The 17159-nt window shown below is 50.1% G+C and overlaps 4 protein-coding genes across 4 annotated transcripts; 2 read left to right on the top strand and 2 right to left on the bottom strand.

The window, feature by feature from the left end:
* Positions 1-6989: 6989 nt before the first annotated feature.
* Positions 6990-8708, top strand: sclB (putative C6 transcription factor; the record flags this gene model as incomplete). The annotated part of the gene is made up of 1 exon (XM_026755110.1): positions 6990-8708. One exon carries the CDS (start codon positions 6990-6992, stop codon positions 8706-8708), a length of 1719 nt encoding a protein of 572 aa, XP_026611645.1.
* A 919-nt stretch (positions 8709-9627) lies between these two features.
* Positions 9628-11591, bottom strand: CDV56_101053 (amino acid permease; the record flags this gene model as incomplete). Its single annotated transcript, XM_026754672.1, has 6 exons — positions 9628-10117; positions 10184-10648; positions 10701-10849; positions 10911-10952; positions 11001-11202; positions 11254-11591. 6 exons carry the CDS (start codon positions 11589-11591, stop codon positions 9628-9630), a joined length of 1686 nt encoding a protein of 561 aa, XP_026611644.1.
* Positions 11592-12542: 951 nt separating this feature from the next.
* On the bottom strand, positions 12543-14972 carry dbp4 (RNA-dependent ATPase HCA4; the record flags this gene model as incomplete). The annotated part of the gene is made up of 1 exon (XM_026754139.1): positions 12543-14972. One exon carries the CDS (start codon positions 14970-14972, stop codon positions 12543-12545), a length of 2430 nt encoding a protein of 809 aa, XP_026611643.1.
* A 249-nt stretch (positions 14973-15221) lies between these two features.
* CDV56_100356 (J domain-containing protein) lies at positions 15222-16006 on the top strand (the record flags this gene model as incomplete). The annotated part of the gene is made up of 3 exons (XM_026753975.1): positions 15222-15284; positions 15343-15386; positions 15469-16006. 3 exons carry the CDS (start codon positions 15222-15224, stop codon positions 16004-16006), a joined length of 645 nt encoding a protein of 214 aa, XP_026611642.1.
* Positions 16007-17159: the final 1153 nt, after the last annotated feature.

Genomic DNA, 17159 nt, shown 5'->3' with positions numbered 1-17159 from the left:
TGTTCTCTTCTTTAGTAGGTCTTTTTTTTTTTTTCTTTTTCTTTGGCGAGTGGTACATCCGCATCCCTTCTCCTTCCTGCCACGCCCTCCCCCTTTTGGTGTACCGCGACCCTTCTCTTTCGGCAATGATTCCTTGCTCTTTATTTCTCCGTCTGTGTTGGGAGTTTACGTACGATAGATCATATTCTGAGCGGGGGATGCGTCCTTGCGCCCTCGCCTCTCCCGTCGTCTTTTTTCCTTCTTTTTTCTTTTGATGGGAGAGAATTCCCGTTCCCAAAACCAGTAGGTATGGATATGGTTGTCTTTGCACGGAAGTTTTCTACACATACCGGGTATTTGAGTATGTACCGATGCTCTCAAGGATAATCATCCGAAGTCCAAGAGTAAGAAGGGTGGATACTGGGTGTTGTCTGGACTGCGTAGATCAAGATCGGCAGCAATGATTTTGGGCGCTTCTGCATGAAATGGCACCAATTGACCTTCGACTATCTCTGATTCGTGCTTCTATCAATCAATACCGTCGGTCCATTGGCCTTGCGGCTATCAAAGTATGCATAATTGTGAATTTGTACAAGCACATCTCAGATAGCCGGAAGCTTTTCGATCCCAAGCTTGATCTCCGCGGAACGGAATCGTCCTAGGGCGACGAAGGAGATATTGTGGGAGAACATCCATTAGCCACATGAATTGATGCGCTGATGTCTGATACGTGGATATGTCATGAGCGCACATTGCTACGACGCGGGATCTCAAGCTGATATATTACGGTTGCTGAATGGCGGTTAGTCGGACGTTGACCCAGAATGATGGGACTGTCGATCCGTAGATGACGTTAATATATTTCATTGAATGCCAGCACTGGATGGTCATTTATCCAGCTGGATCACAAGCTGCAGCAAACCGGCCACTGGTCAGGGTCAGTCTCACCGACATTAGCCAGCTCCACTGGCCTAGTTCAGGGTTTTCCGACTGCGAATCCGAGTATCATGCATTGATTCATGCCGGTAACTCATCATTTCGCCAATTGAGAGCAGCTCAGGTGATACCTGTTTGGTGCGTCCAGGCTAAGCGTCCTTTGCTAGCACAAGATTGGCAACGGTCAAGATTGAAGACATTGCGATCACTTTCAAATCATATGGTTCGGACTATACCCTGTACCGGTTGCTTGATAATCACTCCCTGTACTTCAGTTGCATAGTCAGACCACTCATCAACCCCTTCAGTTGTCAATCTCACTAGCTGATGCATTAAGGAGATATCACAAGGGGAGTCATAACAGCAAATCGTCGCACAAGTTATAACCTACTCACCAATTATATGGCAGTAAGCTGAATATTAGCAAGTGAAAGCGTCCACAAAGTTCAGTGGCTTTATGCAAAAGGAGAAAAGTAGTTAAGGCCAAAGTTCATGGTGTTACAACCTACCTGCTCCTCCTATCACCGCCATCATAGGCATTTGAGCAGATCACACAATGCAACGGAGAAGCAAAGCTAGTCTGGGACCAATGGTTCTTTTTCTCCGAGTAGTCGTAATGCGCGGTCTTAGGGGTATAACACTGGCTTCTCATCGCTGCATATTGACTGCTCCAAAGAATATCCGCTGTTAATGGATGTTCTTGCCCAGTTAGAGACTGGCATAGACTCAAAGTGTTGACGCACGATTCGGTGAGAGATCAAAGAGGAGCAAGTAGCTTGATAGACTCGACGATGTCGTGTTCATTTGCAACTCGCTATTCGGCGAAATGTGGGTGCCAGGGATGAGTGGCAGCTGTTTTGCGTGGTATTGATAGGCGATGACTTATCGCCTAGAAGGCGTCTGATGTAGTGCATGAGCTTTCTCATCTCTGTCTTTCCCACATAAAGACCCATCGTAACAAGTGCCCAAAATTGACAGGCACAGCCTTCTGATGGCGTTGTGAAGCTGATGAAGCCAGTTTTGAAACTGAAGCGATTTCTGCAAGGAAAGGCGCGAAGCCGATGACTTGTGATGAACGACAGGAAGTTACTCGCTATATTCAACCTATTTCACATGTTCCATGGCAATAAATCTGGCCAATGCTTAGCAAATCTTTTGATTCGGGGAATAACTCTCGATCAAACGTGGCGATGACTTCGGGTCTGATCTCCCTTTTCCGGAATCTTTGGCACTCTCGTGTAGCGAGCTGTTGTGGTTTTGCAACAGTGAGATGTATGATCTCGCTGTTCATTCGATACTGTAGAGCAACATTTTGAACCATACATACAGCACGGAGTAGTCATGATGCCAATTGGACAAAGAGGGTCTCCAATGTCACTTTACCTTTCTTCTCTTGAGCTATATGCTGTCTTGTTCATACACGGGAACACGTCGATCAGTCAGCAGAAATTGCGAATACAGAGTAGAAAGTCATTCGTGGTCCTCTCGACCATCCATTTGGCAGATCTCAAGGCTCGCGCAATCGAAGACTAGACCAGTCAGACGTGCCGATAGCAGGTTGATAGTGTGGTATGAGCTAGAGCAGGACGTTGTTGAAATAGAACCACCAAGACACTTCGTTGATGCAGTACAGGGGTGCTTTGTAGATAGATAGATAGGTGATTGATTAGCAAGATGCCATGAGCAGCGTGACAAATACCGGCGTCAATCGTTGCCCCATTAGTGAGTACTGCGTGTTTCCCAAAACGGTAGCTCGGCTCACGAGATCCGCTAAACCCTATTCGGGAAGACGCGAAGCTCCAGCAAAGGAAAATGCGAGACTCTTCTGTTCAACCTCTTGTCTCGACTCTCAAATCATAACTGTTCATGAAGATCTTACACGACGTATTTTTATTACTGGTCGTTATGAGCCTCTTCTATCCTCTGGAGGAATCTTAGTGGTTGGTGGCTCGAACTATTGACACTTCTGAGCGCCTAACTCTTTAGACTAATGAGCCGATCGTGCTGGCGCCTCCCGCTCCGGCCTGCATGAACTGCTTACATTCGCTGAGACTGACTCCGCGTCTTGTCAGTGGACGCTTGGTCCCCCAACACAACTGAACTGAAAGCCTGAAAAGCATGGTATCAGTGTATCACACAACGTATCCATCACACTGTGAGCCTGTGACTGATGACGATGACCGGACCCCTTACTGCTGGCACCTCGTGCGGCATGTTCCACAGTTGGAGCTCATTCTCAGTCTTGACTCTTGAGCCCTTTTGTCTGGCTGAATTACGGCTGTCACTGATGTGATCGACCGTTCTAGCTTAGCCTTTGGCCTTATGTCATGTACGAAGTGTTCGTGGACAATCTCATTGGCATGTCATCTCGTCGTCCGCTTTTCTCTGCTAATCGATTTCTTGCACGCAAGGCTGTCAAAAGCGCGACAAACGAAGAATCTGGGATAGCAAGCGAAGATATTACCTGACACCCTACGAAGTGACAAGCACAGTTAAAGCTTCGAGTATTTCTCCGACGTGGCTCCGCCCGAGTATCTGCTAGCGTTGAAGTTTAGACCCTCGAACTCGGCACCAAATGGCCGGATGTGGACAATCCTCAAAGATCCAACAGGTGATTTTCAACGCATATACATACCTGTGCCACCGAATCATCCAACATCTCTGAAATCATTAATTTTTACCGCTTGACCATGCTCAGTTGGTTCGGTGTCAACCTTACCAGAGAATTGGCGACACTACTGACTCGAACGGACGGCTCTTATCGGACATAATCAGGCAATAATAGATAATTTTCACGCATATCATTTGACCCAATGTGACTGGAACGAAAATACCCCATCGGATCCTTGCCAATTTCACCGTCTAGAACGTTGCGGCTGCAGCCACAGCTTGATACCAAGTACGAAGTACTTAGCATTCGTATCCCAATTACTCTGTAAGACCGACAATTATCCAATGTACCAAGGACCCCAGCATCCTACGCTGACAACCCCCGAGGTTGAGCTGTGGAGATTGCGCACTTTTGGCTCTCAATGGGTGGTCTTGGTCCTTAGAAATAAGAGCCATACTCCGTGCTGGGCTGGTGATCCTGATTCCTGACAGAACCGGTCTTGCACCGGACTTACGCCGAAAATGGCCCACAACGGTCGATCCAATAGATCTAGGGCCACCGTTGAGAACAGACGAACTAAGTTTGTGCACACTGCACTATGCACTCTGCAGGTGCTGTGTGCGACTTCAGTTCTCTTTGAGTGAACTCCGCAGTCCGCGCTGTTATGCAGAGGGGCACAAGTTAGACAGTCATGAGCTTTCTCTTGGGAACAAGAGCGCGCATTCTTTGAACTCATCGATCGAAAAGCTACACGACTCGAACGAGCTTATGGCGCTGGACACGAAGCTCCAAAAAGAATCGATAGTCTAATCTTCACACCAGATATACTTACTACATTGTCATAAATTGCTATGATGGTGGGTCTTGGTGTCAAACCGCTGGGACACAGCCATTGCGGAGAATTGTAGCTTCTTTGCCTTCGCTCGAAAGCTTGAACTGGCGTCTGGCGTCAAGCCTTTTGACCGTGCGATAAATGCCATTGGCTGCCACAGCTACTTCTCGGAACTGCCATTAGACGAGATCCATTAATTCCATGAGCGAGGTGCGTCCAGGAGGCCAAGGTCTATCTGGTCAATTGTCAACTCATCAAGCTGTCCCGTGCCCTCGGAACCACACGAGTCCCACGACGATCTGCATTCCGGGGCTGGGACTTGAGCAAGATCCCACCAGGTTTCATTCTCAAAAATCTCCATATCATGACGAAGAAGAGACCGCTTCCATTCAAGTCAGATAACTCAGTAAAAGAAAGGGCTCCATTGTTGTCGTCTGTCGACTGGACTATTGCCAAGGAAAAGAACAAGAAAAAGAACAAGGACAAAAACGAGGAAAAGGAAAGGAAAGAAAGAAAAGGGGGACCCCTAAGAAGTGAAGCCATCATTTGGACGGCTGATCATTTAGGGAAAAGAAGCAGCTCCTTGAGAGTTGCTGGAATCGCTCTCCAATAATGCATACTCCGCCCCTCTGATTCGAGCTGGAGGAAATAAGACGCAGGCGCAGTGCTATTGGTCAGAGAACAGGATTCGGTGATTTCTTTTTTGGGCTTTTAAGAAAAACAGCCGGTGCTGTGTATCGTTCAAAACTTTCTATCGTACATGTCTCATGTGTGAAGGGTACACAGAAAACCAGCTCTGCGCTGATACGATTGGCCGGACAGGCTAAAAAACCTGGCGATGAACCATTTGCGAGTCGCTTTCTCACGCTTTCTCACTTTCTCAGTCCCAATTCGGTTTTTAGCGCATGTCAAACTGGGACAGAATGAGCTAAATGACAATGCACCAGCACAGCTCCATCCCTGCCGAGCGGACTATTGGCAATGGCTGCAGGCGGGCGGGCGCGGACGTCGATCCGTTGCTGGCTCTTTTCGCCTTGCGTCTAGTCCTCCTGATTCGGCAACATCCCATGATTTCAGTTCTCTCGAAAGAAAAAGAAAAAAAGAAAAGAAAAGAAAAGGGAACAGAGCTGAATTGTTTTCCCCACTCCACAGGAGCAGCTGCTCTTGAGCTGGTCTGCCCTGCTAGGTCCTGGCCTAGTGCATACTATGGAGTATCGACATCGACCCAAGAGGTTGTTTAACCTTTTTGGGATTGTGTCACTGGCAGGGCAGTGGCACCCTTATTCCCAATCGAGGTTTATCTGGAGGAGTCCTTTGAAGAAGAGGAAACAAGGGAAAGGAGAAAATGATTGTCGGAATCTTACAAGAACGAAAAACAGAAACAAAAAAAAAAAAAAAAAACGAAAAGCCACAGACAAAGGACAAGCAACAATGTGACTGACGGTTCCGTCTGTCGAGGCTCATACTGAAGATTGAGACCTTATTATTGATTGGCCTTGACTAGGGGCCCCCTCTCTCCCCGGAGGATTGGAAGCTGACTATCAGTCTACTATTCGTCCCTCTTGAATCTCCCATTCCTAGTGAGCACTGAGCAGTGACACCCTTCCGCCGTCCGAAGTACGAAACGAAAACTCCCCCCTCCTCCATTTTGACTCCATTGAGATCTACCGTGATGGAGATCAAGTCTATCGGCTGCTAGTCGCTGTTGCACTGGCCACTATAACCCACTCTTTCCTCACATCGCATGCCGCATCAGAGCTTTTCCCGTTTTAAGGTAGAAGCCTTATCTAACCCGCGAGAAAAGAAAGACTAGATTATTCAGACTCTATCTATCTATCTATCTATCTGGCAGTATTGTCTCCTCGCTCGGAGTCGATGGCCTGGAAGTCTTCCTGACGGTTGATGAGCTGTATGCCACTCCTGACTCCAGAAGGAAAGAAACCGGTATTCAGGCCTCCTCTGGCTCTCTATTTGTTCGCTCTACTCCCTCGGCTGTTCGATTTAATCGGCAGAACTAAGTGGTATCCGGCTGGTTTCTGCGCCTCGTTGCCCCGTATAGTTCACCGTTTTCCCCTATTTCCCCCTTTCGGGTAGTGGACTGTCTCCAAAGTTCACACAAGGCCATAACGTCTCGGGCCCAAATTTTCAGCATGCATCGTGACTCGGAGGTAAGGCATATTTGCTTTCCCTTTTGCGCTGTTTCCTTTCTCCTTCCCTTCTTTCGCTGAAATGTCCCGCTCTATACTCCTGCCTAGCCCCATTGATCGCCCTTCCCATACTGCAATAAATCAACCCTACATGAGAACCGCCAAAGCTATGGGAGACCGCTGTCATGTTGTGGCCATAATTCAATGATCGACACACCCTAGTTTATGACTCGTCCAATCGCGAATATTATACTGACTGATTATAAGCTCCTCCAGTCCTTGGACTTGTAAGCGTGAGAATCTCAGATGACGACTGGCGATTGAGAAGAACTATTGCGATTGGATAGATACAGCAACTCCCGAAAGTCTTTCTCCATGCCAGATATGCTGCCTATTTCAACATCAGATCTAGCTTGTTTTCTGTTCCTTTGAAATCCTTTCAGTCGTAGTTCCTCTGCAGCAACAGGGACCCTCAACCTACCAAATGCAATCACTCGTCCTCCCCCCTACAGCCTTCACCAGCACACAGTTTGGACATCCAAGATTCAATTCAGCCTCAGAACGGCTTGCGCTTAATTACACCATACCGACAAATGCTCGTCTGTGCAATCCCCGGGACCTTCCACCCGTTCACCCTATGTCCAGCTCGGTCCCGGCAGAAGACCCGCTGGAGACTCCTCGACACGTCAGACCACCCCCTCATACAACGGGGCTACCAACAGGTACGGCTGTGCCAGTGACTGCGCCCACAGTGACAACCGCGTCCGTGTCAGAGGCGGCTCTAGCTTCGGGATCTTCCGCCCCCGCGACAGGCCATCATTCAGCATTCCAACAACATGTGGCCCCTGCCACTGGAGAAGAGATACGACCACCATTCGTCTTCAATGAAACCGTCCCTGCTTCCCAAACACCGCTTGGGACCACCGAACAACGAGCAGTACAAGAGCCCTCGACGACGTTTCCACCCTCAACTTTCGGAACCTCACCGACTGGCACAACCACAAGAGCGCTGCTGCCAAAAGGGACGAGGCGCACTAAAGCTCACGTCGCATCGGCGTGTGTTAACTGCAAGAAGAAGCATCTGGGGTGCGATTCTGCCCGGCCTTGTCGACGGTGCGTCTTGTCGGGAAAGGAGGTAAGTCATTCTATTCTAGTCCACATTATGCTGGGAGATATTGGGTTCGTTGCTAAGATATCAATGCTGTTGAAAAAAAAGGCCACCTGTGTTGATGTTACGCATAAGAAAAGAGGAAGGCCACCACTGAAGGCTGAAGATGCGTCTCTCAGGACGTACGCATCACAGGCAGAGAATGCGGCGACATCTGGAGAGCAGCAGACCCCTCTATCCAGACGCACTCATACGCATAGGTCGACCGGCTCCCGCGAAATTCGACCTGTGACAGACCTTCAGATGCCTGGTACACCACGTGGGACAGTTGGGTTTAGGACTCCCCCGGGTCACCCTCACAGGTGGTCGACTTCCGTATTCCCCCAGGTCGTGGATCCCTCATTATCAATGCAGGCAAATCTTGGACATAGGCGCTTTTCTTCTTCCGGCTCCATACCGCAGATGACAGTCGCGTCGCCGCCGAGTTTTGTCCCTCTGACCAGTGGTTTCAGTCCTGCGCTCAATCTCGGCCGCACGCCGATGGGTGCAGGAAGGCCTATTTCTTCATATACTAACCAGGCATTACCTCCCGCCACATCTCCACCGCAATATCAACAACCATTCGGTGTGCCCATGCCGGCATATACAGGGAGTCCAAGAATGGTGAGCCGGTTGCCGGCGGGCGACGCTCGCGAAGCATACCCCGAATCTCCAGTCCGATTGCCCCCTATTTTTCCTCCAGCGATGACGCACTCCCGTCCCCCGCCGCAGGCACATCGGTTGAGCGATCCGTACCCGGCAGCGTGGTCGCCTCGACTTCGTCAGGAGCTGATGCAGCCACAACCACAGCAGCAGCAGCAGCAGACTGGAGGTTCGTCGCCGCACAGTTTCATGGAGCCAATATCTCCTGCCACGCAAACGCGTCACGCAGCGCTCGAACAATCAATTCCAATTATACAAGGAGTACAAAGTCTTTCAGCGCAGTCGTCTCCAGCTCGTCCTCGACACGAGCAACCGGCTGCGGGATCGGAAACAGGCGAATCCAGGCCCGCCAAGAGGCGAAAGATGGCCTTGGATGATATGGTTAACGACTGATCTTTTGAATCTCCTATAAACAGGGTATAATATGGGTCCGGATTGACCCCTTTTTCTTCGTTTCCGGCCACTTGGAAGTCCCGGAGACCTCCTCAGGATATCTAATTCTTGTGGCCGGTCCTACGAACATGAACGACCTTGATGCTTACATTTCCTTTGTCCTTGTGTCTCCAATAACCATCTTAATTCGCTGTACGATTTGATCACCACTCATTGCTGCCTTGTACAGCTGACGCCGCCCGCCAACTCGCTATTTCCTTTGTTTTTTGATATCCCTGGTATTCGCATGCGGTCCAGCACCCCTGGTGTCATTATTACATCTGCTACTCGGGTTTCCAGCCACATTTACACCATACGCTGGACGCTCCATATTCCACGATCGTCTTCCATTCTTTCCATTTCATCAAGGTCAAGGTTCATCTCTGGAGTTTCTGGAATGTTGTTCCCTCCGTTGGTTCTTCTTCTTATGCCTGGAGTTCTCACGGGTCACGTCATTCGCATTACTGTATTCGATCATCCACACTGCTGCATACTGCATAGGAGGGGAGCGGGGCATATATATATTCTTTTTTCCTTATTTCTGGCTCCTTTTGTCAGCTTTCTATATGTCTCATAGAGTTTACATACAACAGACTGGCTCTGATATCCTGCTGGACGGATGGTCTAATATCTAGTGCTTGTGACTATATGGCTGAGGGATACTCGGGAGTTGAATAGAGTTGTTTGATGTTTACTGGTTTCTGAGGCTGGTATTGTACCTACAAGTGGACGGAGATGGAATAGATGTCTTTCCCGCATATCGATTCATCCTTGACAAGCGACAACGCGGGCCGGCCGGTCAAGGCCTAGAGTAAACAGAGTCATCATTCGTTCAAGTCCATGTATATACACAGCATCTATTACAAAGGGGACGAAACACCTATAAGAACAACCACATCCCGACTCTCTTGAGCATCCCAAGCGCCCCCTTTTCACTCTGCCCGTGCTTGATACGCAGGATCTTTTCAACCCGGGACTGGCTCGCAGCACCCTCGCGAAAAGTGGCACCATTGCTTCCATCAAGCTCGGTATTCCGGTCATATCGGTCCGTGACCAGGTCCATATCATGCAGACGCACGAACTTGGTCCGCTTGGCCAGCTTCCAGCCTACAAACATGACAAGCATGATCGGGATCTCGATGTAGAAGGAGACGAAGTCGACCGCCTGGAAGGACGGGCTGAAGCAGGACCAGCCCTGCACGAGGATCAGGACGATATTCAGGCCGACGGCGATGATGGGGCCGGCGGGGTACGTCCAGTTCTTGTAGGGGAGGAGATGTTCTAAGTTTTGGTGGCGGATGGCGGCGCGGAAGCGGAGTGATGCGATGCCGATACAGACCCAGGAGATTTGGTTGGAGACGCCGACGATGCTGGTTTTGTACTGTGTTAGTGTCCGTTTGAACGGATGGTTTGATGGGTTTGTGGTAGTGGCTTACTTCTGCAACCATGTCCAGAGCTGTCCGGCTCCGATGTAGCTGGCTCCGAAGCACAGGCCGCTGATGACGGATGTAGCCAGGACGGCGACCCAGGGGATCTGGAAGCGGTTGAGGTGGCCGAAGAATCGAGGGGCGTGGCCGTCCACCGCGAGGGTGTAGAGAAGCCGGGACCCGGCGAAGAGTGCGTGGTTTGCGGCGGAGATGACGCTGGTCATTAGCACGGCGTTGATAAAGCTGCCTGCGACGGCGCTGCCGGCTTCCATGAAGACGATGGTGAACGGACTGGTAGCGGTGGTTTTCTCCGACAGGTTAGGGTAGTTATAGGGCACGTTTAGACCGATGAGAATGATGGAGATGATGTAGAAGAGGACGATGCGCCAAAAGACATTGCGGACAACACGGGGCAGGGTTTTGGCTGGGTCTTTAGTTTCTCCTGCTGTGATGGCGATTGATTCCGTGCCGCCACTAGATGAGGTCAGCTCTTCTGCCTTCGTGATGTTAGATCAGAGGAGCATACTAAGCAAATGAAGCCGTGACGAAGACGGAGGCGAATCCACCGATTCCACCGACGAAGGGGGCATCGCCGACGTAAAAGTACTTGTCGCCAATGTAGCTGTGCTCTCTATTGCCCCCGCAGTTGACAACAATCCCAAGGATGATGAAGATCTTGAAAGAGTTAGTCTCAAATCTTAGGAAACTAGAAACGTGGGTTCAGATGTGAGCATACTATAATCGTGATGACCTTCAGTAGACTGAGCCAATATTCAATCTGCGGTGAGTTAGCAAAGTTCTTGTCAAAAGCACACCATGACCATACCTCTCCGTAGACTCTCACAGACATCACGTTCAATATAATAACAACAACGAGAAAGATCAAACTGATCGCCCAGCCTGGAAAATTATCCGTCCAATACTGAAGCAATAGCTGCAGTGCAATGACATCCGACGCCGTCGAGACAGCATCATTGAACCAGTAATTCCAAGTCAGAGCAAACCCAAGAGCATCGTCAACGAAGCGACTGTAGCATTCATCAGCGATACTCCATTCTATCCATCAATGGACTACTCACCCAGCAAAAGTACAGAACGAACCCGCAATGGGGATAAACGCCGCCATCTCACCCAAACTCAACATCGTGACAAACACAATTCCACCGCATATGGCATACGAAATCAGCATCGACGCAGGCCCACCTGTTGCCAGAGCCTTCCCCGTTCCCAGGAACAGGCCCGTCCCGATTGTACCGCCGATGGCGATCATCTGCACCTGTCGGGCGGAGAGCTTACGGGCGAGTTTGTCGGCGTTGACATGTTGGTTGAGTTCGAGGGGCTCTGCGCCGGCACTCTTTTCGCTCAGAGGCTCCTGGGGAGCTTGAGGGGGATATTTTTCGATATCATGGGCTGTCATCTTGACTTCTACCGTACAGGCAGAGGACAGCTCTCCGAAGAAGTGTCTAAGCGCCTCAGCAGATCACTGACACGCTCAAGAACCTTGCTTGGGGTATCTCCAACTTCCAGCAGTCACGATTGACTCAGATTCCCCTTGGCTAGCAGCCATGTCAGTATGCTGTCGATGGAACTGCACTCAGAAGGTTCCGACTCACCTCTAAGTACTGGTTCTATACTACACTTCCCATTTCGGAAATAAGCACGTGACTCTACCAGACTTCTCGATTTTCAACTTCTTCAGGTCAACTGAAAATGGACCAATGCCCACAACAGCAGCATATGAGTAGGAATTCAAAGACAAACAGCCTCCTCCTCCGCAGAAATTCTCTTGCTGATTATGCCATCTGCAACGATCTTGATGCAAAGATAGATCCCTGTCTCAACGTTACATTCGAGAGCGTTTAGCGTCGATGGCGTGATCGATAAAAATTACGTACTGAGATGGGCCTGAATCCCTTCGCTTGAATATCTTCTTCTTCGATTGATCATGATCGAACGGATCCGTGACAAGCTAAAAGCCTCGCAAGTCCCATTCGCATATGGCTGTCGGCTGAAGAAGAGTAAGCCGGATTGACGATTGGCTCGACCAGATGGAATTGCCGACCATGGGTCCACGGTCTACGCCACATTTTGTCTGAAAAGCTTCGCTGGAGTCAACTCGCTAGACGATATTTGTCTTGGCGGGTAGGGAATTAGGGATATGCCCCGAGTTGGTAGTGGGGACTGGAGGTAGAGATAGCTGTTTGTGGATACTGGATAATAATGCTCATTTACAGTAGTGTCTAAGCTATCACTATATACAAAGCTTGATATAACACCCTTAGACCAAAGAATGCTTTTGATACTTCGCTAGAGGGAAGTGCAATAAGAGAAAAGGAAAATGCATCCGTAAATCGTCGATACAAGACTGCTAACCAAGCAAGCCACTGGCCAGCGATTCCAGATCCTCCAGGGTTTGAATCTGAGCAGGAGCGTCGGCGCCTTTGTCGGTGGACTTCTTGCTCCTCTTGTACCAAGGCTCCGCTTCCTCGTCCGCCTCGGCGAACTTGACCTTTGGCTTCTTGCTGGGACGTGGTGCTTCGTCCTCGGAGGCGGAGAATCCTCCATCGACGTCTTGGTCCCCTTCGTAGGGAGGCAGTTGTACCAGTGTCTCTTCTTCCTCGGCTTCGGCAAGCAGCTCGCGCTCGCGGGCCTTGCGTTTCTCCTTCTTCTCGCGCCGCTTCTGTTTGGCGATCTCCTTGTCCTCCATGTCCGCCATACGTGTGCGCTCCGCCTCCTCCGCCAAGAATTTGGCCTGTTGATCCTTGGCGTCGCCGCGGGCCTTGAATTGCTCTTCGTCTTCCAGCTCATACAACTCGTGGGCGTTTCCTTCGTCGTCGTAGACGAGTTTGGTTCCCTTGCCCTTGAATTTGAGTAACTTCTTCTTCGACTGGAGGAGCTTCTCGCGACGCTTGGAGTCAATGACCAGAGGTGTACTGCCATCAATGTGCACCACCTTGACGTCCTTCTTTTCACCCTTCTCGCCGTCATGATCCTCATCGCTTGACAATCCCAGGTCCTTGTCACCCGCGTCGAAACGGCGTTTGACGGAAAGGAAGTCATCATCCTCGTCCGCATCAGCCCCGGCACCTGCATTGGGTGCGACCATTGTGCCGTCGTCATTGATGAGTTTCGAGTAATGCTCCGCCAGCACGTCTTGGTTCCGCCGCTCAAACATGCGGTCGTATTTGGTCCGTACCTGTGGTTCCTCCTTCTTGCTCTTGGTCTCGCCATCCTCCTCGTCCGAGTCATCGTCATCACTAGACAGGTGTGCTGCGGCTCGGGGTGCGTTCTTCCGTTGCTTCGTATCGTCTCCCTTGATGAATTTGATCCGGGGCGCACCAGGTAGACCTAAGCTAGCCGCGAACTCATCCAGTTTCAATTCCTTGAGCTTGAAAATCTCCTTGTCTTTCTGAATATAGACAGATTTGACATAAGAAATGAACGCCTTCTGTCCAATATACTTGAGCTCAGGATCCTTGAAGCACATGTTCTGTAGCTGATCCTTGATACTCTGTTGCTTGTTCGCTTTAATGTTGATCTTCTCGATGGGTACTTTCTTCTGCTCGAGACGCTTCAACATGCCTTCCTCCTCACTAGGATCCAAGAACAGTACTGCACGACCGTCCCGCTCGTACCGCGCTGTTCGACCCACTCGGTGAATGTAAGTGTCTGCATCTTCGGGACAGTCCAGTTGGATGACCCAGTCGACCGCTGGGAAGTCCAAACCACGAGCAGCAACATCCGTAGAGAAGAGAACGCAATGCTTTGCTTGAGAGAATTTGGTCATGATGTCCAATCGCCCACCCTGCTTCTGACGGCCGTGGAGGTGCATCAATGGGATACCAGGCTGCAAATGTCGAAAGGATTCGTACACAAATCGTACTTGTTTTCCCGAAGACAAAAATACCATGGTCTTAGACTTGAGATTGCTTCGGATAAAACTCCACAGTATATCAAGCTTCTGCGGAAGCGGCGTGATCACGTAATGTTGCTGAAGTTTGGATGGCGTTGCTGAAGACGCGGTCTCATGGACAGCCACGTACTCGGGATCCTGGAGACTCAACCGGGCAAGGTCTGAAACCTTCTTCGTCTGAGTTGCACTGAAAAGCAACGTCTGGCGCTGTTTCGGAAGGTGACCGATAATGGCATCCACAGTCTGCTGGAAGCCCAAATCCAGGATACGGTCTGCTTCGTCGAGGACCAGCATCTGGAGATTATATGTGTCGAACAGCGCTGTCTGATCCAGATGCTGCAGCATACGACCAGGCGTACACACCAGGATATTCATCCGCCCCAATCTCTCCTGCTCTTCCTTCAGACTCTTTCCACCAATGACCAGGCCGGCCGAAAATGTATGATAGCGACCGATTTTTCGGAGAACTTCGAAAATCTGAATGGCGAGCTCGCGAGTTGGAGACAAGATTAGAGCGCCCAATCCATCATGCTCAGCCCATTGCTTGCGGTAGAGATTTTCGAGCACCGGGACGAGGAAAGCCAGCGTCTTGCCGCTACCGGTCTTTGCAGCTCCCAGAACATCTCGACCCTTGAGCGCGTGGCTTATCGCGCGGGATTGGATATCAGTCAATGTTTTGTAGTGCGAGGAAGCAAGTCCTGAAGCAGTCGGTTCGGATAGAGGCAGATCGGAGAAGGATTTGAAGGTCTCTTTGAGGTCAAGATCTTCAACCCGCTGGATGAGGGATGACAATTCTTCCTGTCCGCGCTTGCGTTTCAACGTTTTTGATCGCTGTTGAGGTGGCTTCACATGTTTACCAGTACGAGGACCAGTGGCAGGAGCCATGATAATCCGTGTGAGCCTGTACCAAAGGCTTTATCCTCACTGATGCAGATGGTGATGATCTTTTGTCGGCCATTAAGCAATCCGCCGTCGGGCGGTGAAGCGACATTTTTTTTCTCCGCTGCTGAGTCAGCCACAGATAAGATTGGCAGCTTATCACGAGCTCTCAGAAGAACTACAGGGACGGTTCCTGATCAGACAGAAAATACAGAGTAGCTGAAGCTTCTGGCGTTTTGTAAGATCAAATTTACAATGTCATCTGAAGAGCAAGATGCTTTGGACGCACTGGAGAAGGAGGCATCGGATTTCATCAAGGTATGTGCAAGCCGTCCTAGCTGCAATTGGCGTCAGACTGACACATGCTGTTATGTAGGATGCGGAAATCGATCGCATTCGAAACGCTTTTCAATTAGATGCGTGAGTATTATTCTTTGCTCTCTCTTGTTTGCAATATCTTGTATGCGTTTGTCGGCCTACCAGCTAACAATTTTCCCCAAAGATATGCCGTTCTGGATCTTCAGCCAGGTGTCCCCGATTCCGACATCAAATTACAGTATCGCAAAAAGTCTCTTCTCATTCACCCTGACAAGACAAAAAACCCTGCTGCCCCAGATGCCTTCGATCGGCTCAAGAAAGCTCAGACGACATTACTGGATGAGAAGGCTCGCGCGTATCTGGATGAATGTATCGCTGATGCGCGACGGCTCTTGATCCGGGAACATAAGTACACAGTAGACTCCCCTGAATTGCAGACCGAGGAATTCAAAAAGGAATGGCGCCAAAAGACCGTTCAGGTCTTGCTGGAAGAGGAAGCGCGCAGACGGAGGCAGCTAAAGGCTAAGCTGCAGGAGGAAGGACGAGAAAAGCGCAAAGAGGAAGAAGAGTTGGAGGCAAGGAAACGGAAGCGAGAGCACGAGCAAGCATGGGAAACTACGCGAGACGAGCGAATTGGAAGCTGGCGAGAGTTCCAAAAAGGGCAGAAGAAGGGGCCCGATGGTGACAAGAAAAAGAAGAAAAAGATGAAGGTTCTAGGTTAATGATCTCGCATACAATGTCCGAATCATTTGGACTGTGGTCGATTGGCGTTTGGGATGACTCCATTCTAGCTGTTCTCTCTTCCTCTCAATATTTCAAGACATCTGATTGTGTATCTTAGCGGTTTTCAAGATTCAATATTTAACCTCAGGACCATTGCAGCCTCCTTAGGTTCTCTGCAAATACGGGACAGGACTTCCACGCAGTCCACACTTGCCAATACACTTGACATGATTCGTGATACCAACAGTGAGAACTTTATACCCATAGCTCTGGTTGATTTTGGTCTATAAGTGTCTTGAACTCTTGATCAAACAATCGGCTGCAATCGGTGATGGTGATGCGGGGCGCCGGGGCTGACTTCGGAAGACCAGAAGATTCTCCAAGCTCTCTCCACCGTCGGCAATTCTTTTCATCCTCCGCTGTTATTGATTATGACCATTCTTTCGTATCGAGACATCTCCCATGAGAGATATGGACACTGTTTGGTTCTCTGCAATTTGCCCTTAACAGGCTATATGGTTGACCAGTGGATCCTCTATCTCTCATCCGTGACACCACTGGCTTTGCCGATAAGTCAGCGATAAAGCGACATCACATTCCCGCCCCCCCGCTACAACATCCACTAAAGCTCTGAGCATATAACTACGCGGACTATGTCCCCTATGTCAAGTCAACTACAGAAACCAGCAATTGGAATGCAAGATATGAGAGAATCCACCTTTGAGCCACCTCCAGCGCTCCCAACTGCAAATGGTGCCGCAATGAATAGCCAACAACCTCCACCTCCACACTATCCCAACTTCCCCGCCACAACAACAAAAGAAACGGATAACATCCCTTCGTTCCCCTCTTCGACCACCACCGCGACAACAGTCGAACCCTCCCCCTCGCTCTCCACCGTCATCGCCGACCTCCACCACCGCGTCCAGTCCTTCCTCCAAGAATCACACCCCCCGGATTCCCTTCTCGCCGCCGTCCAACGACAGACCCGCATCTCCCTCGACGTCGTCGCAACAGCCCTATCCCGCTATAAGCTCTCCGAACTCTCCCTCTCCTACAACGGCGGCAAAGACTGCCTCGTCCTGCTCATCATTTTCCTCGCCAGTCTCCACCCGCACCCACCCCCCGAGGAAGGCGGCCTCGCCTATATCC

Source organism: Aspergillus thermomutatus, assembly GCF_002237265.1.
Source record: "Aspergillus thermomutatus strain HMR AF 39 chromosome Unknown NODE_214, whole genome shotgun sequence".
Taxonomy (NCBI): domain Eukaryota; kingdom Fungi; phylum Ascomycota; class Eurotiomycetes; order Eurotiales; family Aspergillaceae; genus Aspergillus; species Aspergillus thermomutatus.
The sequence above is the reverse complement of the archived record's forward strand: the minus strand, read 5'-3'. Positions and strand labels throughout refer to the sequence as shown.